We start from the raw sequence: 23030 nt of genomic DNA, 5'->3' as shown, positions 1-23030 counted from the left end.
AAAGGATATTGCGCAAATAGAGAGTGTACAAAGGTGCTATACTGCTAGAATAGAAGAAGTTAAGGACCTTGACTACTGGGAAAGACTGAAATTTTTAAAACTATACAGTCTAGAAAGGAGAAGAGAACTCTACATGATAATACAAGCATGGAAGCAAATAGAAGGAATTACTGAAAACATCATGGAGCTAAAAATATCAGAAAGAGCAAGCCGAGGTAGATTAATAGTGCCAAAAAATATACCAGGTAAACTAAGAAAGGCACACAGGACATTAATCCACTACGCACCAGCATCGATAATGCAGCGACTATTTAATGTGCTGCCAGCTTATCTAAGAAACATATCAGGAGTGAGCGTAGATGTGTTTAAGAATAAGCTCGATAAATACCTAAGATGCATCCCAGACCATCCAAGACTGGAAGATGCAAAATACACCGGAAGATGCATTAGCAACTCTCTGGTGGATATACGAGGTGCCTCACACTGAGGGACCTGGGGGAAACCCAAACAAAAAATAAGGCAATAAGGCAAGGTAAGGCTCTCTCTCTCTCTCTCTCTCTCTCTCTCTCTCTCTCTCTCTCTCTCTCTCTCTCTCTCTCTCTCTCTCTCTCTCTATGTACACATACATACATACATACACACACACACACACACATATATATATATATATATATATATATATATATATATATATATATATATTTATGTATATATATATATATATATATATATATATATATATATATATATATATATATATATATATATATATATATATATATATATACTGTGTATGGATGAGGAAATTTTGGACGATGACTCATAGAATTATAAGATATTAGTAAAAAAATGCAAAAAATCATCGCCAGGTATTTTTGTACAGAATTAGATCATGTCTCGGTGATGAAAGTCTATTGATAATTCCGTTAAATAACAATTATAGTTGATAATATCTGGTTCAATTTGTTAGAAACCAGTTTGTTAACATATGGATGTCCCTTTGGACTGCTCCAATATTTGAATGATGTCGAACTGCTAACGTTGAGTTTACACAGCTAATAAGACGTAATGGTTAAGAGCCATCCACAACACAATCGTATCGAAAGAATTCTGAATTGAAGCAACGTAAAAGGCAAGTTATTGTGGAGACGAGCTATTATTAGAATCAGTGTATCTCAGGGTACAAAATCATTGCTCCATAAAATGTGAGCCAAGGCAATTATCATATATCATTTAGTCACTGATATAAGGTGCAATAGATGTTATATGTTAACGATTAAATCGAGAGTGGGCCTACCAGTTCAGGATTATATCCTAAGAATTATGAATATATTGTGACGGGCCGAGAAAAGGTTGTGACTCAAAGACAGGTTGAAAGCAACTGAGTGAGTTTATCGTAGAACACTCTCCTTTATATACAAAATCTCAAAGCAACAAGAATTTTCATGTTCAAAAATCGACACTGTTACAGAGGAGAAAAGCAGACATGTTTATTCTGGTTCTTTTTAGTGCGAGGGAAGTGCGAAGATACAAGCATAAAATGAACTATGTACGATCGTCTGACACACGGTTGGTACAATATGTTGACAAGGTAACAGGACTAAGAAAGAGCTTAGAATTAGAATAAAATACTACATATGTCCACATGGCTGTATCTTAATGAAATCATAATTATATAAAAATCGTAATATCAAAGTAATTAAACATAACTATTAATTTTACATGTTTACCTTAAAAAAAGGGTTAATTCATAAGGAACCACTTGTCATTGACAAAGCCAAAGTGACATTCGCATAAACAAGTCTCCTTGTCCGTAAGTAACCATGTGTTTCAAGATTAAAAAGTGAACTACACATGTCGAATGTACATTTAGACAATGCTAAGGGACATAGAGAATTAAATTTGTATAGTACAGTTTGTATCACTTTCAGAATAGGGTCCTCATTTTCAACTTTCTATAACGTAAATTTCTTTTCTGGTTGTGTTTTTTTCATATACAAGCTATTATTATTATTATTATTATTATTATTATTATTATTATTAAGCTACAACCCTAGTTGGAAAAGCAGAATGCTATAAGCCCAGGGGCTCCATCAGGGAAAATAACCCAGTGAGGAAAGGAAACAAGGAAAAATAAGATATTTTAAGAACAGTAACATCAAAATAGATATCTCCTTTATAAACTATAAAAACTTAAAATAAAACAAGAGGAAGAGAAATGTGTGCCCGAGTGTACCATCAAGCAAGAGACCTCCTTCGAGTAGTTCTGCTACAAGAGAAGGAAAGGGCTTTGTTACTTCCACAAACGTCAATTCTAACAGTTAAAAGAGAACTGTGTTTCAAATAACACGGGGGAATTCCCATGCCTTTCATGTACGGGGACAAAGGAGATCAACACGAATAAAGGCTTTAACTCTTTCCCACAACAAAGTAAATGTAAGGAGAGTAGTACTAAAGAACAAGATTTTAAGGAACCATTTCACTAAGGTCCAACATCCAGCTTTGAATCAGCCTTTATATGTATGTAGAAATATTATTATTTGTATGTATGTATGTATGTATGTATGTATGTATGTAGGCTCTTAATCTGATATGGTCCTTAAATTAAATAAATGACCACTAAAAGTTAATAACATAAATTACATTTTTCAAATATGACTTTAATTCACCACTAACAAGGGCATATCATTCAATAATAATTAAAAGCTTTTTCAAACATGACTTTAATTCACCACTAACAAGGGCATATCATTCCATAACAATTAAAAGCTTTATAAAAGTTTATTTCACTCACTAATTCATAAACACAATCTGCAAGCAATGTTGAAACGTTGGCTTTACGAATGTTGGAATAACTTTTCATGTATGTTTGGGAAACTTGTCTCCGAAAACGACAAGCACAAATTCTCTAGTTAAACGTAATACAGTTTATAAAATCTTATTTATTTAACCGCCGTTGCAAACCAAGTATATGATTTAATTAACTGAAATTAATTTCAGGTATATTTAGAAGAAGATACATTATACAATTATAAAGAGATTTCACGTTATGAAAAAAGACAATAGACTATAATAATAATAATAATAATAATAATAATAATAATAATAATAATAATAATAATAACTTGGGAAAAGACCTTCTATCAAGCATATTTTCTTAAAATCATGCTGATGCGTAATTTAATCTAAAGAAATAATAATAATAATAATAATAATAATAATAATAATAAAATAATAATAATTCAGTGAATTGACAATAAAAGTGCATTAAGAGATAAAAGTCACTCCATAAAATACAGTAATAAGTAAAAGTAAGGAAATATAGTGTACAAGTAAAAATGGGGGTGTACTGAAAAAAAAAAAAAATCTAATCTTGATGGATTACTCATCAGATTTCGTTACTAAAGAGGATATGCTTCTTTGTGATTAGTATGAAATCACATCTAGTACATTCTTGAGATCTTTCGAAATCCAATCAATTTATCTTTTCTTCAATATGGAGAAGGGTTAGAACCAGGGTTTAAACTTAACCATGTGGCCATGACCTTAAATGCTGCTTTTTACCTTAGATTACTTTAAAACCTTTCCAATGACCTTACATCTGAAGCAAGTAAAACGGAAATTGCCTTTGAATTACCTTAAACATGATCTTGAAACCATGAAAATTACCCCAAACTAAGATAATTACCTTGAAAGTTTAAACCCAGGTTAGAGCATAAATCTTTAGAAAGAAATATGCACATAAATACTAAACACTTTGACTAGTAGGCAAGTGAAGCCTTTTAATAAACTCTAAGAACCATTACTATTTTTTTCTTGAACGATTGGTTATTACCATTCCCTTAAATAAGAGCTTCCCGTCGGTTCAAGAAAGCCTTGAATTTTATTACTATCCCTGCCCAACATTATTTTTGGCAATTTTCCACCCTATAGGATAAAATTCAGGTAATGCTTTATCAATAACACAAGGGCTTAGAATATCGGTGCCTGTAAATTATTGGTTACTGTTACTCAAAGCATAACAATACAAAGTCAATAATTAAAAACCATATAAATAAAAATGTATACAAACATACAGGTTAGAGATCATTACATGCCGTTTCAATTAATGGAACACCATACATAAAATTCATTGATTATTAATATTATTATTATTATTATTATTATTATTATTACTAGCCAAGCTACAACCGTAGTTGGAAGCAGAATGCTATAAGCCCAAGGGGTCCAACAGGGAAAAATAGCCCAGTGAGGAAAGGAAATAAGGAAATAAATAAATGATGAGAATAAATTAACAATAAATCATTCTAAAAACAGTAACAGCGTCAAAACAGATATGTCCTATATGAACTATTAACAACGTCAAAAACAGATATGTCATATGTAAACTATAAAAAGACTCATGTCAGCCTGGTCAACATAAAAACATTTGCTCCAACTTTGAACTTTTGAAGTTCTACTGATTCAACTACCCGATTAGGAAGATCATTCCACAACTTGGTAACAGCTGGAATAAAACTTCTAGAATACTGTGTAGTATTGAGCCTCATGATGGAGAAGGCTAATTCTCTGGTTATTTGTCTATCAAATAAAATGATGTAGAGTTATCTCAGAAAGTGAATACATCTGGTACTCCTGGGGTAACATGATTTTAACTGGAAGCAATATGTAAAGAGATATATCGTATTTTCAATTAAAAGATAATAGTACTTTGTAATTCATGTTCCCACCATCACCAAACTGCACTGGCCAGCGTGGCGATGAAAAGTGGCCAAACCCCAGACATGAATTAAGACATGTCTGAGGCATTTGTCCTAAAGTGGACTAGAAACGGCTGCATATGTCGTGTATTGTTAAATATATATATATATATATATATATATATATATATATATATATATATATATATATATATATATATATATATATATATATATATATATATATATATTCACAAACTACGATCACTTCATTCATTTACACATGTAAACCCTGCATTTATTCAAAACGAAACGTACATCATATTCTAATGAAATTAATTTTCATTTTCAATATTACATAAATTTTGCAATATTTTTTTCATTTTCTTTTTCAATGAGATTAGTTAACAGAGAGCATCATTATACAATTTCTTCATACTTTACTTTTTAGATGATAACGTAAGGAGAGTGTCTATTCCTTAGTCTTCATTTTTCTAAAGGGCTTCCTGGTGTTACCATCAAATTTGTCTTTTAATTGAAATTTACATTTAATGTATTTAAGAACAAATATCTCATTAACTGCAATAAAATTATAAGCTGGTAAGGCAAAAGTAGGTTTCTAATAAGAAAAAAAAATGTTTTAAGCAATATCACATCAATGCAAGAAAACAAATCATATCATTTGTTCACTAATACTAATTGCATCTTAATTCATAAATAGCCCTGATAATACAAATCTGAATTCACTTCTATCGCTCGCATCTTCATTCATTGCAAGTTGTCATAATTATACGTAGCATCGATATCTAACCCAGTGCTCTTGTGACTGGGTCTTAACTTCAATCACAGTGAGGCCCAGAAAATAATCACCACATTTATCATTCATATTTCAAAAGAAAAAGTTTATAAGACCTTAGTCTTCCAAGGAAGGCAAAAACTACCTGAGTGGCCACAATATGTTTCCTCCTCTCATTCAGAATGTGCCTCACTTGTTAGCATTACACTCTGAGGAATAACTCTTCCCATCATTATACTTCGCAGGCCAAGTAACCCATCCCACGTGTAAATAGACGCAACGTGGCTCAATGATGCCTGAGATGGTATGTGCCATTGAAGGTGGGAGATTTTGATCTTGCATAAGTGGGTGTTTCCTTTGAGGTAAAAAATAAATGATGCTCTCAGGCATTCTCAATAAAATATTCCTGGAAAAATCTTTATCCACCTTCCAGAACCAAGTGGGAAGCGAGACCGGCTTAAGTTGGCCCTTTCAGCCTTTGACGACATCAACATAGGTTAGCATGGTTAAATCAAAAGCGCCGGTAAAGGGACCACTCAGTTGGAAACCCTTAATCCCTTTATATTACCTTCAACTATGTAAGGCCGTTGTAACCGAAGTCAACACCAACTTTCCGACAACAAACAATACATCTTTTGATGTGAGGGACTGGAGCGTCGACCATAACCTTTACTTTGTACGCTGAATATTGTATTCAAGATTAAAGAGACGAGCGCATCTTTTGTCAACCTCTCTTTCTAATTCACTGACATTAGAAAGTCTTCCTTCCGCACAAGAAAAAATGCCTCTCATACTCTACAGTATCCTTTTCATCCCCTCCAGTGGGGATACTGTGAGTCTTTATGCCTCCAACCCTCTAACCTTTATTATAAAAGAATGAAAAGAAAAAGTTCTAATTACAAACACACAATTACCAGGCTTTCTTTCTAAAAACAAAAAAATTTTTCATAGTGTTTTAACAAACAAAGTGAATAGGCATGTTTCTTCAGAATACATGAATTCACAAGTTATCACCGTGTCCCTGATGTGGCCAAGGAAATGATCACATCATGATTTATAAAACTATTGAAAGTAGCTCTGTGTTTTGTCTTTACGAAATTATTATGAAGCAGTATTCAAACGACTTGAGTTCTGTCATACGGCACAATCATTTATTGATATTAAGTATGCATATATGTATGTGTATAAATACATACACACACACACACACAGACACACACACACACACACACACATATATATATATATATATATATATATATATATATATATATATATATATATATATATATTCAAATAAGCCATTTATTTTGATACATCAATGTCCGGATTCTCTTACCGACTTCGGGATCAGACCCCTGGCGAAACCACTCAAAGACAATAGCTTTTGACCGCCCGGGATTCGAACCCTGGTCCAGGAGACTTGTAACCACCGACACGTTCCACTTAGCCACGAAGAAAGATCTTTCTTCATGGTTAAGTGGTAGGCCAATGTGGTTACAAGTTTCCTGGACCAGGGTTCCAATCCCAGCTGGTCAGAAGCTATTGTCATTGAGTGGTTTCGCCTGGGGCTCTGATCCCGAGGTCGGTAAGAGAATCCGGACATTGATGTATCAAAATATATGGCTTATTTGAATATGAAAAACACATCTAAATGTCCGAAATTTATCATTCACACACACACACACACACATATATATATATATATATATATATATATGTATGTATATATATAATATATAATACACACACACATATATATATATATATATATATATATATATATATATATATATATATATGTGTATATATATATACATATATATATATATATATATATATATATATATACATATATATATATATATATATATATATATATATATATATATATATATATATATATATATATATATTCTATACCTCTGAGGGAGGATACCTTAACGTGGTGAAAGGATTTGTTTATCGCCATGATACGTAAATATAACCACAATAAGTAGTAGGTTGGCTAGGGCACCAACCACCCCGTTGAAATACTACCGCTAGAGAGTTATTGGGTCCTGTGACTGGTAAGATAGTACTATATTGGATCCATCTCTCTAGTTACGACTTATTTTTTCTTTGCCTACACATACAGCGAATAGTCAGGGCCATTTTTTCTAAATTCTCCTCTGTTCTCATACGCTTGCCAAGCAATTCTTCTTCACTCAAGGGGTCCACTACTGCACTGTAATTGTTCAGTGTGTATTAATGCATTTCTTATAGAGGAAAGCATTCTCATTCCAAAACCACAAAGGGAATATCACTGAATATCAACATGCGAGTGTAGCATTGAAATGTGATGCCGATAAATTGGTATAATTTCCTATCAATTACCCATTTTATTGACTGCACTATGTTTTATTTTTTTTGGAGAATTTTTATTATATGGTTTATTCTCTTACTATCAATTTCTTTTCCTGTACTGGACTGTTAGGTGTTGTAGCACATTGATTTTTCCCTATAGAACTGCAGTTTGGCTTATTATAACATTTAAATAAAAACGATAGTTATGACATTACAATTTGAATGAAATATGAAATGCATGGAATCAGAAATGACCCTAAAATGCCAAACGGTCACACATTTCATGTTAACAATGCAACGCAAAAAGAGAAAACCCGCCATTCAGTTTTAAACATGGCAGGATATAGAAAAAGCAAAAATAACTCTTCACAGGGTTTTGGATGTAAGAGCATTCTTTTGTTTGTTAACAAGCTCATATTTTAAAAAGTCATGATGAATTCTGATAAATGAGCAGCTTGCTCAATATATTCATTGTCCCATTTATTAAAAGAATATGTCATACTTTATTTACCACAACAACGGAATTCCCACTTTACAGACATTATGGTGAAAGTTAACCATGAATGACTGTTGTCCTTAATTACTGTTTATTCATAATAAATACAAAGGCATTCATAACATAAAAAAGACGATGGTAATGAGTTATTCTTTTTTTTTTTAACAAACCTAATAATACATTTATGAAATGGAGTATATATATTTATCCAGATAATTGCTGACGTTATTATTCAATAATAAATTACAGTATTTTTGCTTGGTATTACGCCTACTTGTTACTTGATAAATGGAAATTGAATTAGTATTTCAATAAATCATACAAACCATTTCAAGTCATTGAGAACATTTCCAATTGTTTTCATTTAGTTCTCGATCACAAAACTCATGTGATAAAAAAGATAAATTTATCTACTAAATTTCCGTTTTTTACCTATTGTTGACAGGGAATACATTTCTAAAAATATACTACTCTGTGACAAACGTAAAATATAAGTATTTTGCTGTTTCATAACTCACGGATATATAAGCTACACTTGTCAGAATAAATCTGGTGAAAATTACAACATCGTAATTACAAAATACGAAGATAATTTAGAGTATCGTCTCGCTAATGACCTCGGATTTTCGAAAGCCCTTTCATAATAAATGGAAGAAAAAAAGAAAACTAGAAGAAAATTATAACGTTTTCCTTCCCATTCCTGGAAATAAATAAAAAACTTTAACCTTCAATGTAAGCTATTAGGTCCCGACAAAAGCTCATCAGCCCCCTGTGTCTAAACTGTCATCTCCTTTAGCCCCCGAAAGGATGTCTACGAGGAGCCACTAAACTCCTTCCTCTAGCGTTTCCCGAAAACTCGCAACAGCCGAAGTTTGAAGGGCGATGCGTCAAAGGGTTATTAGTGGAAAAAGATAACTGCCAACGCCACACCAGCGTTGATTTGTCAACACTGCAAATTGGGAGGCGTCCCTCGAGGCTTTGAGCAACACGGCCCTCAGCTGATTGTTTATTTTCGAGCTGGGTTCAGAGGTTATTCATCAGGTTTTTTTTCCGATACCTATTAAACATTAAGATTTTTTGCAATCATATTGTGGCCGTCTTCATTATTAACAAATCAACCCAAATATGTTTTTATCATTAGGACTCTTTTAATTTGGCCTTTCAATTTAACGCATAAATATGAGCGACCTGTATATTAAAGAACTTTAAAGCAGATTCTAACAATAAACACACACATACGTTATATATACATATATACATACATACATACATACATAAACACACACACACACATATATATATATATATATATATATATATATATATATATATATATATATATATATATATATATACTAGAATCAAAGTTTTCCAATAATGACATGTGCACATAAAGTTAGCCATTAAAGAAGAACAAGAAATAAACAGAAATAACATGTAGTGAAATAAAGTTGTTCGAGATAAGTTCAGAGAAGAGAAAGGTTAATGAACGAATTAGCCTTAGAGTGAAAGATAACGATGGGGTGATGATAGTTGAGTCGACACAGTACAAGATTGACGAAGTGAGAGTTTTGAAGATATATTTGACGGGATGTATAAAATAGTCATCCGTGAAGAGCTGGGGAATAGTTATTGGTCTATGTAGAAACTTTCATAGTAGATTTCAATCTCCTTAATGGATAATGGTTCCTCTCACTCATATGACCTTTTTTCCTATATAGATTTCGAGATGTTTGTATGTTTCTTCTTATTTTTTTCTAGCTTGTAAATTTATAGTCTTTAAAAATAGACGATACACACACATATATATACATATATATATATATATATATATATATACATATATATATATTCATATATATAGATATATATTTATATCTATATATATATATATATATATATATATATATATAATTATATATATACACATATACATACATACATATATATATATATATATATATATATATATATATATATATACTCACACACACACACACACATATATATATATATATATATATATATATGTGTGTGTGTGTGTGTGTGTGTGTATAGGCTATATATATATATATATATATATATATATATATATATATATATATATATATATATATATGTGTGTGTGTGTGTGTGTGTGTATGTTTCTACACACAAACACACTTACATTTACTGTACATATATTCGTGAGGGGTAGAAGATCTTTTTTAGAAGAGGTAACTTTAGTCAATTCTTTTTAGTGAGGAAGATTTGCACCGACTTGCATGGGTACCCTCTTCGCTCGGAAAAGTTTCCTGATCGCTGATTGGTTGGAGAAGATAATTCTAACCAATCAGATAGCAGGAAACTTTTCCGAGCTAAAAGGGCACCCCTGCGAGTCGGTGCAAATGCGCCTCATGTATATATATATATATATATATATATATATATATATATATATATATATATATATATATATATATATATATATATATATATATATATATATAAGTGAGCATGTGCTCATGGATATCCACCCATCCTGGATAAAATCAAGATATTCATAAGAACAGCGTGAGCAGGTTATGAAATAACATGCAAGATATATTACATGACTAAAATTACTGAAGGTGCATATGTCAACTGGCGAGACTCCAGTGTAAGTGAACAAGCGTAATTTAATGAACGTGTAATTAATGTATGAATTGAGAAGATAATGTCCGTGGTGCGGCTGAGTTTTTACTAATGAATAATAAAATTCCGCTTTACTTAGTCTTTGTGATAGAATAAGAAATAATGGCCCGGTTAGATTGATTATCTAATAGGTATCCAACTTACTTGAGAATTTTAGAAGATCAGGGAATTTTCTACATAACATCTAAAAGTACAATAAATATTCTTGTGCAGTAGTATAGATCATTTCAGAGAACTGCAACTCTATCAGAAAACGCCATCTTCATTCAGGATGAGAACCAATTCCATTACTAATCAACATATGAATAAAAGCTAATCTAAACCTTCGCGTTTTATATATATATATATATATATATATATATATATATATATATATATATATATAAACATTTATGTATATATATATGTATATATATGTGCATATACTGTATGTATATATATGCATATATATGTATATATATATATATACAGTAGATATATATACATATATACTGTGTTTATATATATATATATGTGTATAAATTTGTGTATATATATGTATATATGTATATATACACACACACATACATACATATATATATATATATATATATATATATATATATATATATATATATATATATATATATACATAGCATGTTTCGTAAGCAAGGAAACACCAAGGTACAGGAATGTAATTTTTCAAAATGATTTCTACTTAATACCACATAAGAGACTCAAATATGCATTATAAAAATTCTCCAATGCTTTATGTGGACTTCCTCTGTTTCCTGTTCTTCTACCGATCTTTATTATAATGATATAATCGCATCACATATCATACTTTAATACATCATACCATATTATGAATAATATCATATAATGTACGTTCAGATGAAAATACATTAAATGCAGAATGAAATAGTAAAAAGGAATAAAATCATATAGCATATAATTAGATTTCATCACAACAAAATATTGCAAGTTACCTATCTCTGTGTATTAGGTGTTTGGTTTCCCTATAAAACATAAGCACATTCTTATAAACGGCATTAATACACACATACTAAAGAAATCAATATCAATAATTCTCTGACCTATAAATAATTCATTCGGAATAATTCCCCCAAAATTTCTTGACCTCTTCTCGACGAGCGCCATTCCTTCTTAATTGACTTTCCTGATTAGTTGCAGAATTCTAATTGCTCGCCCTTAATTAATTCCTTCTGTGAGAACACGAGTTCTTTGGCAGTATTCTTCCTCTTTCCTTTACCCCAATATGTGAGATACTTCCAATTGCCTCTTAATGTTACTTAGTTTTATAGATGGTTAATCACTTCTTGCATTGACGAAACGATTAGTAACGAATAAAGTAATCTTCAAAATAAATCAAAATTCTGATTATGGTATTTTAAGTAGTCTACTGTATATAAAATTCTGATTATGGCATTCTAAGTAGGCTACTATATATAAAATATTGATTATGGCCTTCTAAGTAGGCTACTGTATATAAAAGTGTGACTATGGCATTCTAAGTAGGCTACTGTATATAATATCAAAATACGTCAGTCTTAGCTTTTCTATTTAACGTAAAGCAGCAACCTTGCAAGGGAGACAATGTATGCAGATATATAAATAATGTTTAACACACAAGTCTATTTCAAAATTAATTAACTAGTATTCAAGAACCATAACAAAGGGTCTATTTACGTTCTCTACGAATCTGCAAATTTCTAAGCAATGGAAAAGTACAAGCCTTCAAGTTTCAAAGTACTGTATAAGGAAAAAAGTATATAACTCTATTAAAAGAATTTTCTGTTGCGTAAAAACAAACACGCCTTTACAATTACTCATGGAACATGATACTTTTAATGGTTTGCCTTCAATTATTATTCATGCACCGTATTTTAATAAAATAAGAAAATAAAGGAAATATTAATGAAATCAACAAAAACTGACGCAATTATTAGATAAAATGCATCATTATATATATATATATATATATATATATATATATATATATATATATATATATATATATATATATATATATATATATATGTCCTTCAACTTGCATCCGTAAATGATCTTTCTATGCCAGTCCACACCCTTAAGCTTTCTTAGTTCGTCAATTCATCGTCTTCTCTAACTTACTACCTACAAGAGAGTTTTACCCAACTTTTCGACTCAACAGCTTATCAAATCGAAATAATTTAATTCGAACTACCCCTTCTGTGTGAATATAGTATAAAGTAAAACATAATTATATGTGAAGTAGAAATATTTTTTTTTTTATCACAACAGGATCGAACCCTGATCTCCCAACTGAGAGGCGAGTCCTCTAAGAAACCGGCCAGCAGATAAAATAAAGAGAGAAATCGGCGTTCGATTAGGATGTGACGTCAAGATATATCTATATGGCCCACTCGTTGGCATTTATATCATCACAGAGGATTCCTTAAGTACAGTTCGTATTCAGGTTCCTATTTATTATATGGCTTCTCTTGATGTGATGTAGAAATCTATTATGCGGAAATTTATATATATATATATATATATATATATATATGTATATATATATATATAATATATATATATACATATATATATATATATATATATATATACACATATATACATGTATAATATATATATATATATATATACATATATATATATATATATATATATATATATATACATATAAATATATGTGTGTGTCTGTGCGTGTCTGATTGTGTTGCTAAAAAAACATTTTCATGGACAGGACATATAATGAGAATGACATATACTAGACGGACATTAAGCATAACTGAATGGGTCCCTAAAGATTGCAAGTGAAGCAGAGGAAGGGAGGAAGACGATGGATTCACGAACTAAGAAAATTTGAGCGTATAAACTGGCAGACGCGAGTAGAAAAATATGTAGAGGCCTTTTTCTGCAGTGGACTAGTAAACAGCTGATGATGATGATGATGATGGTGATGATGATGATATATATATATATATATATATATATATATATATATATATATATGTATATATGTATATATACATACATCTATATATATATATATATATATATATATATATATATACATACATATATATATATATATATATATATATATATATATATATATATATATATATATATACATACATATATATATATATATATATATATATATATATATATATATATATATATATATATATATATATATATATATACTGAACGTGGTAGGACATTCCTTTCTGCTTGAAAAGGTACAAAATATGAGAATTCGAAGGTCCATATTCCGAATCTCGATATATCTCGGGATTTAAAATATCTATTTCCGAAAACACTGCGGGATGAGCTCTTCAGAATTCTTTAAATAGTCCACTGTTTCTTCAGCTTCCGGTCATGGATATCTTTCATTTTCTTCGACCAACGAAGACGTCGTGAAAGTAAGAGAGAGAGAGAGAGAGAGAGAGAGAGAGAGAGAGAGAGAGAGAGAGAGAGAGAGAGAGAGAGAGAGAGCGGGGGGGGGGGTTCTCTCTCCTCTGTTCATAAACGTAAAAACAAGGCAACGGATAGATAGTAAAACTGACAAAAATCGTATTTTATTTCAAAATTTTGTTGTATTTATAGCATTACTGGTTATATGATTTTCAATGAAGAAAGTCTTTTTACCTAGGAAAAACAGTCGTCATGACAAGATCAGTACAAATAAGTAAATTTTGAAATGTAATGAAGGGAACGTAGGACTTTACTCAAGCTATTGTTTGCTATTTCAAGTCGAATGACTTCGATATCATTATGTATTAAACAGTTACGTAGAGTCTACACAATATTACAATAATAATTATCAATTAATGCAAATCCTTTCGGCTGTGCTTAGTTACTAATAAGAAACAGAATCACCTCGATTTTAGGATGGGTTAAATTTATTTATCAAATATATTATCTTAGAAATCAGTTTTCGATCGGTCCCACAATTCTACTACTAAAGTTGAAAGCATTACCATAGTGTTATGAAACGTAAAAATGAAAAGAATACGCACACACACACACAGCATTATCATGGTGCTAAGAAACGTAAAAATGAAAAGAATACGCACACACACAGCATTATCATGGTGCTAAGAAACGTAAAAATGAAAAGAAGAGGCACACACACACTGCTAGGGGGCTTCCCCCACGCTAAAGGGAGACTTTCCCCTTTATTCTAGGGAATCCTTTGCCCGATGCTCTTGTCGTTTGGTGGGAGCGTCTAATATTTACCCCTGTCATCGCTCTTCCCTGGATGACGTAAATCCCCAGGCGACCTTTTCTTTTCATCCTTCCTTCCCAAAGACAGTCGTCGTATTCTACCTACGATTACTTTAGTTCCCCTTCGGATGACAAGGAGGGGGCAAATAAAATATTAAAGACAGGCGTCTGCGGTCGTTTTGATGACAGAGAGAGAGAGAGAGAGAGAGAGAGAGAGAGAGAGAGAGAGAGAGAGAGAGAGAGAGAGAGAGAGTAATTTGAGAGTTTTACGTTTAGGTTTGTAGGTGCTTTATGAGTTATATCGTCAACAGGCGTAGGTACGAGCACCTTCAACTCTGTTTGTAAAGCCAAGTTTATTCCAAGTCTTAAAAAACATTTCCAGAATAACTTTTATATAACTACGAGTCCCTTTCAAGTGGTACACAGGTTCATCATGAAGCAGTCATATTTCTCAAAGCATAAATACAAAGAAGAAAAAAAAAAGTTTAATTCAGCGGTACGGAAGCTTCTTCCAGCATCTGTTTTCAGGAATGCTATAACCGGACTTTTTTTTCTTTTTCAATGACAAGTCTGTATCTTTCTTCAGTATTAAGCCTACATTTTTTTCTACTATATTTTACCAACCTTCAACCCTATGCTAGAAAAAGACACCTGGATAACTTCCTACAAGCATTCGCATAAAAAAAAAAAAAAAAAAACTGAAGGTTTTTATCAGCTAATGTACCATTTGCCAAATTAACTGTACTCAATTTTTTTAATGAGGCGCATTTGCATGGACTCGCAAGGGTGCCCTTTAAGCTCGGAAAAGTTTATCAATAGCTGATTGGTTAGAATGATTTTGTTCAACCAGTCAGCTATTAGAAAACTCTTCCGAGCTAAAAGGGCACCACCTGTGAGTCAGTGCAAATGCGTCTCATTAAAAAAAAAACTTAATATAGCGTGCCATAGAAGTTCATAAATTATGGTCCTCAGCCATATAGGCCTGGGTCTTCAAACTATTCTAGTGCCTAGTGGAGCCCAGTTGAAAGTGTGAAAGTCGTGTGATCGTCAGGGCACTTGCAATATATCTGGTGTATTGCATTGTAATTATAATATATCAAGTGTATTAATATTCCTTCACTTTTTCTTTTTACATATACAGTATTGTAACATTTAAACCAGGGGTTATTGCCCGTGAACATTATTTGCTGCACATGGACATACATTATGTTTTATATAGCAAAACTATTATGAACTAGATTAATGAGCACTTTGAAATACTTACCACATAAATTTGCTCTAAAAATGAGGGGTGAAAACTAGAATAAGAAGCTAAACTAAGATGAGAGCAGATAAAAGACACCTTTGGAAACGGACATGAGATAAACAAGTGAAGTGACTAAATACAAACACAACGATTGAATACTCCAATGCAAACGAATTATTAACGCAATTCTTAATCGTTTCCTCCAGTGGAAAATAATATTATCACGTCCCAGGCATGTATTACCGTAATGAGGAAATATATCGTAAAATGTCTGGGGCAATGCGCCGTAAATAGCAATTGATTTGTCGAAGACGAAGATTGGAGTAAAATCTTCTCTCATTTTTCTATCCAGGATTACCCTGAAGACTTCGGTCGTTTCTTGTTTTACGAGGATGAATGGGGAAGCAACTAGATTAAGGAGTAAAAAAACATCAATAGTTCTTTGGACTACTGAAACATGATCTACAAAAGGAAAAGTACATATGATTTCATATAGGAGAGAGAGAGAGAGAGAGAGAGAGAGAGAGAGAGAGAGAGAGAGAGAGAGAGAGAGAGAGAGAGAGAGAGAGAGAGAGTTATCTAAAAGGTATTATAATTTATATATAAACACAGACAGACAGACATACAGTTCACACACACGCACATATATATATATATATATATATATATATATATATATATATACAGAGAGAGAGAGAGAGAGAGAGAGAGAGAGAGAGAGAGAGAGAGAGAGAGAGAGAGAGAGAGAGAGACTTCTGTAAACGGTATTATGATTTATATATACACACAGACAGACATACAGTACACACTCACACACACACACATATATATATATAAAGATAGAGAGAGAGAGAGAGAGAGAGAGAGAGAGAGAGAGAGAGAGAGAGAGAGAGAGAGAGAGAGAGAGAGAGAGAGAGATCACTATAATAAAGAAAGAGTACAAACAAACTAACAATAATTCACGTAAAATAAAAAAATTATTAACGAGCATACAAATCACTCACATTTCTTTTTAGTGGCGTCTATTTGCTTCTAAGACAACGGTCTTTCTATGTTCGAATGTGGCTAAAACAGTAAAACCAATACTTTAATTCATGAATAAAACTTACTGAATATTTTTGGCATGGTCAAATGAACGATGGCCAGTTATTAACAAAATCAATAAAATAATATTAGAGAACTAAAATTTCCTTAAATGAAAATTGTTTAAATGATGGCTGTTTACGAGATAAAATTATTTCAACATCAGCTTCCCTAAAATTGCCGATGGATATAAAATGCTGACATGATTTCTTCTTGAATTCAGATCTCAAAAGAATTCTTGTAACAAGAATTAAATAGATGACAGGAATAAAACCTTATTTGGAATTAATGTTTATGAAACTATGAGTTGTTTTAAAAAAAAATTCGAATTATTAGCTTTTACTTCTTTATCTTTGAGTACGTATATAATACAATATTCGGCCGATGAAGCAGTCTACCTCATGCATATTTAACGAAATTTGCTCCATGTATTAAGTAGTTACACCCAAGTGAAAAATAAAAGATGAAAAACCAGTGTTTTATATTATAGTTCAATACTGGTTATTGCTACGGCATCATCTTCAATCGTGAGATTCAAATGTATGTAAAATGCAAAAGTGAATTTTGAACGGACTTGATCACAAATTGGTATCTGGTGTGGGGTGGGTTGAGGGGGGAGGGGGGGGGGGGGTACAGAGCAATGCGATTTGGTTCTTTTGATGGGCCCAATGGCTTCATGCATGAAAGACGAACATGATATAAAGGACACACGTCGCGTCATTGTCTAGAAACTGGAAATGTACCACAAAATTGAAGAGAAATGATATCCCCGACGGCTGTGATGCCTCAGAAATAATCTAATTTACCTTGAATAAGATCAGGGATATTACTTTTTTTTTTTCTTGAAAAATGTTGCTTTGGTATTAAAATGAGTTTCTTTGTATTTGGTTATCGCGTTTACTTCAAAATTTACACAGGCATTCACTAATATATATATATATATATATATATATATATATATATATATATATATATATATATATATATATATATATGAATATACATATATACATATATCTATATATGTATGTACATACACACACACAGACACACACACACACACACACACATATATATATATATATATATATATATATATATATATATACATGGATACTATGCGATACATACGTATGTATGTAAGTATAGATTGAATCTCGTTATAAAACTGAGGGAGATCATATCAATACATTAACATATTATGTGTGTGAGAGAGAGAGAGAGAGAGAGAGAGAGAGAGAGAGAGAGAGAGAGAGAGAGAGAGATGCTACTGCTTGAGTAGTGTTCAATCTAATTTCTTTAGCCCTCGACCCAAGAACAGCAATGGTCACCGACGACAGAAAAGTCAATAGCAAGTGACGTCATCTTCCAAATTAAGAAGGAGCCCGAAAGGTCAAATCCTTAGCTTGATCTGGTTAGCAGCCACGATCAGAAGGTGAACGCAGCCGGCTGCAGACAAGAATATCGAAGAATATATAAATATATGAGTGAATTTTTTTGCAATTTGAAGAAGCATTCTTAACACAGGAGAGGTAATAGGTGATAATGTCTTCAGTTCAAAAGTGATTACCTATTCATAAGCTAATTTGATTTTTTTTTTTTTTTTTTTTTTTGGTCCTGGAGGTTAATATTGTAAATGGTATCCTGTATAGCTATGGTAAATCTGGTCGACGTTCGCAGGAAGACAGATTTATTATAAGTGAATATTCAAGGAATATTTTTCAATGCTTAATCTTTCGGTTAAAATTATGATGCGCTTTTATTTAAGACTCGTGCAAGTAAGGGGACAAATAACGATTCGCTATGGTTTCCAGGACAAAACATTTCTTGCAAGTTTTGATCACATATTTATAAAACGAGGTCAGAAGAGAAAACACATCAGCTGAATTAAATCAATGAAATTAAAGAGTAAATGTATTTCATAACTACAGAAAACTCCGTAAGTGAAGCTCAAAATACTTGCTAATTCCACTCGCATAAGTCTGAGAAAGTAAGTTCCAACCATAATCGAACACGACGTCAATAGGTTGAAAGTTCCTAAAATTTATTTCAAAGCCAATTGAAACTACAGAACCCACAAGGAATCAGAAGCTAATTATGGCATAAATCAATTATACCCATTTCCTTCTATCATGTACAAACTTGGAAAATACTATACTTAAACTAAATTGATTTCACTCGTTGTGGTAAGATAGTTCTGAAATTCGAGAACTGAAAATGTTTTCCACGAGAAGCCACGCACGAATAGCACTCTTCAATTCAGTGGCCACGTCATGTCACTCAGGATAATCTTATTTCCGATATTTTAATCTGGACGACCGCTATCAATATATTGTTTTGGAATAGTAACAGTAACGCAGGAATTTAGAGATAGAGAGGGAATTTATATATTCAATTATTACTATTGCTAACGTAAGCTAAAGCAATTTGATGATGATGATTCCCAAATCGTCGGCAATGAAAGCTAAAAACATTAAATAAGACCCATCAACATTCCTGATGACAAGAAGACAACATTTGAACAATGGATCGATCAAGTTCACAATTTTATAAAATTAGTTTTATCACCTGAAAAGGAGACACGGCAGATTAGCCACATTTTCTTTAAATAGATGAAGGAAAATCACATAAATCTTGCCAGTATTGTCCTATATTAGACAACTACTGAACCTTACCTCTGTTTGGCAGAGTGCTTTCCTGCCATTAGGTCGTCTCTCTACAGCCGGGGAGCGCCTTTGAGCAGTTAGGCAAGGGGGAGGGGGTTGGCCCGAACACTCTGACTTATTGGATCTGGCTGGGGAAGCCTCGTAGTCACCAGCCCTTGACGACCCTAAACACTCCGTGACTTTCTTCGGCGACTCCGCCTCCTTCCAGAAGGAAAATAAGAAACAGATTTAGTCATAATCCCTAATTTCAAAGAAACTGATGAGGTGATGAGACATATATAAGATGATCTATTTGTAGAGGTTGTTAAGCAGAAGGATTTGTTGCAACAATAATGTTAAGGAAATCAAGCACTTTATATTGTAAAGATTGTTGAACAATTTTTTTTTTTTTTTGTAATCATAACGGTTTCAAGATCGTGTCCTGTATTTTACAAATAAAATAAATGGAAGACATGGAAAGGGTATGATGAATGGTTTGGCATCAAAGAAGCTTGAGGGACCACATTTGGAATAGCAAGGATAGCACAGTGCTTGAAGAGACATTGAGGAAGACCTATTTGTAGCTGTTAATAAATCTAAAATGGATTCCACATTTAAAAAAAGAAATGCTAAAGATAATGAATGCGTGTTTTTGCATATTTCTAAACCTATGTCTCCTGTTGCCTAATAATTTATTAACCAGCATACCATGAGAAACGAGATGGGAAGTTTAATTGGTAGAATTAGTGACAAAGCATTTCAAGATCTAGATCTGTATCACTCTGCAAAATAGAAAAACAGTGACGAATGAAAACAAATTTAAGCAAACTATGGAAATCAATGTTAAAAAAGACCAAGATGAACATGTACAGGGAATTTGAGTAGTAGTGGAATTAAGAACAGGCATATTTGATGACCCTGTAAAGTTAGGAATTCAAATTGAGAACAAGATTTGTCAAGGCTATAGGTTTCAAGGCAATGAACTTTTAACGGAAATGTTAAGCGACACTTTACTTTAGGTAAATGATAAAAATTCTGGTAAGGAGATTAGCGCTCTATTGATAAAAACTGAAATCCTGCGAAATATGGGTTTGGAAGTGAACAAGGAACATGAAGTGGACACATTAAATTCCAAAACAGCACCACAAGGAAGGAGATGGTATAGGAAGGAAATTTTAGACAAAAGAAACTGAGATATGATAAGATAATGATAAAATAAAAACCGCACGTAGATCAAATATATTTAACGAGCAAATGAGACTAACAATATTATCATAATTTTCCTTAATATAAAGAGCGTGCACAAATCCTTATTGTTTATCCTTATCATTATCATTATTTACTAACAACGTGCACAATTAATTCTTACGGGGCAGACCAACAGCCATTTAACTGACTACCAAGCTACAACAGAGGGAATGCAGATATGCGAAAAAGGAAAAAAAGGAGCAAAGATAGTAAGGAAAGTGCAATAAAATAAAGTCAAATGTAATGGTTAAAGAATAAACTACTTACAGCCAATAAATAAGAGCATAAATAGGGCAAAATATCCACAGGGAAAAGAGGAAAGGATTTCAAGGGCCACTCTCAACTAGGAAAACTCAAGCCCAACACTGATGGCGCCAAGACATTTGCACAGCTAAGGTTTTCAGAACATTGGTAATAAGGTCCCAAGATTGGCAAATGTGACGCCTACGATGACACAATATATATATATATATATATATATATATATATATATATATATATATATATATATATATATATATATATATATATATACAGTACATACCAATATTGCTTTTCCAAAGCTCATTTAAACATGGCTGAAAAAATAGTTTAATAGAAATAAAATGCAATGAATTGCATCATGTGTCCCGGAAATAAGACACCAGAGAATGATAATTAGTATGTATGTACAAAATATGCATAAGAATAATAAGCATCCATATAATGCTGGTACATGGAAGTACTTTGATTACTCAAACTTTTAGATTTTATCACTTCAGGAATCTTTATTAAAAGGAGATATAAAGTGTGTACAAAAAGGACACCGACACAAATTAAGACGCAAGCAATAAACTTCTCAAAGGTGAAATTTAATCCTTGTAACGAGGCCATTTTCAACGCTCTAGAAAACCAAGCTACGACACATTTGGCGAGGACAAAAGTACAGCGAAGGAATATTTTCAAACGTAAAGCTCTTTGTATTCGGAGTAAGCTTATGGCGAAACCCCGTACTGATTTCGCTCTGCAACGCTGGTTTCATGACCTGGCCTCATTAAGAGAAAAAGTTAGGACGTAAACTTTCGGGAAAACGTAAAACTACTTGAGGAAATGGATAGTAAACCTTTCAGCCTCTGTGATTTTTATACCTCGAAAATGCAGTGCATGGGAAATGCCTGCAAGCGACGCCTAATTTTGTGCGCGTTCTTTTCTCTCTCCTTAAAAACAAATGAAAAAGAGGAAATGGAAATCATGGGTGACAGAAAAGAAATGCCACGTTTTACAGTTTGGAGAAAAGGAGAGACAACATGAGGGGAAGATTTTTTCTTACGCAAAAAATTATTTTAATAAAGCTTTCACCCGCTCCCTATATATTTTAAATTAATCTTATAAATACACACACACATACACACACACACACACACACACACATATATATATATATATATATATATATATATATATATATAGAACAAACCTATTAGTTGAAGCTTGTTAGTAGTAAGTAAATGTTATGAATTTTAACAACATTCGTGAAATATAATATATATATATATATATATATATATATATATATATATAT

The 23030-nt window shown here is 32.0% G+C and overlaps 1 protein-coding gene across 1 annotated transcript in view; it reads right to left on the bottom strand.

Annotated features, from left to right (window-relative positions):
- Positions 1-23030, bottom strand: part of LOC137634242 (glycine receptor subunit alpha-4-like) — a 323608-nt gene that overhangs the window by 92363 nt on the left and 208215 nt on the right. Inside the window, exon 8 of the mRNA XM_068366518.1 lies at positions 20252-20443. Coding sequence (XP_068222619.1) covers positions 20252-20443 — 192 coding nt within the window. The remainder of the gene's footprint in view (positions 1-20251; positions 20444-23030) is intronic.

The sequence above is a fragment of the Palaemon carinicauda genome, chromosome 44 (assembly GCF_036898095.1).
Source record: "Palaemon carinicauda isolate YSFRI2023 chromosome 44, ASM3689809v2, whole genome shotgun sequence".
Lineage (NCBI taxonomy): Eukaryota > Metazoa > Arthropoda > Malacostraca > Decapoda > Palaemonidae > Palaemon > Palaemon carinicauda.
Note: the sequence above shows the minus strand (reverse complement) of the source record. Positions and strands in the feature narration are given on the sequence as shown.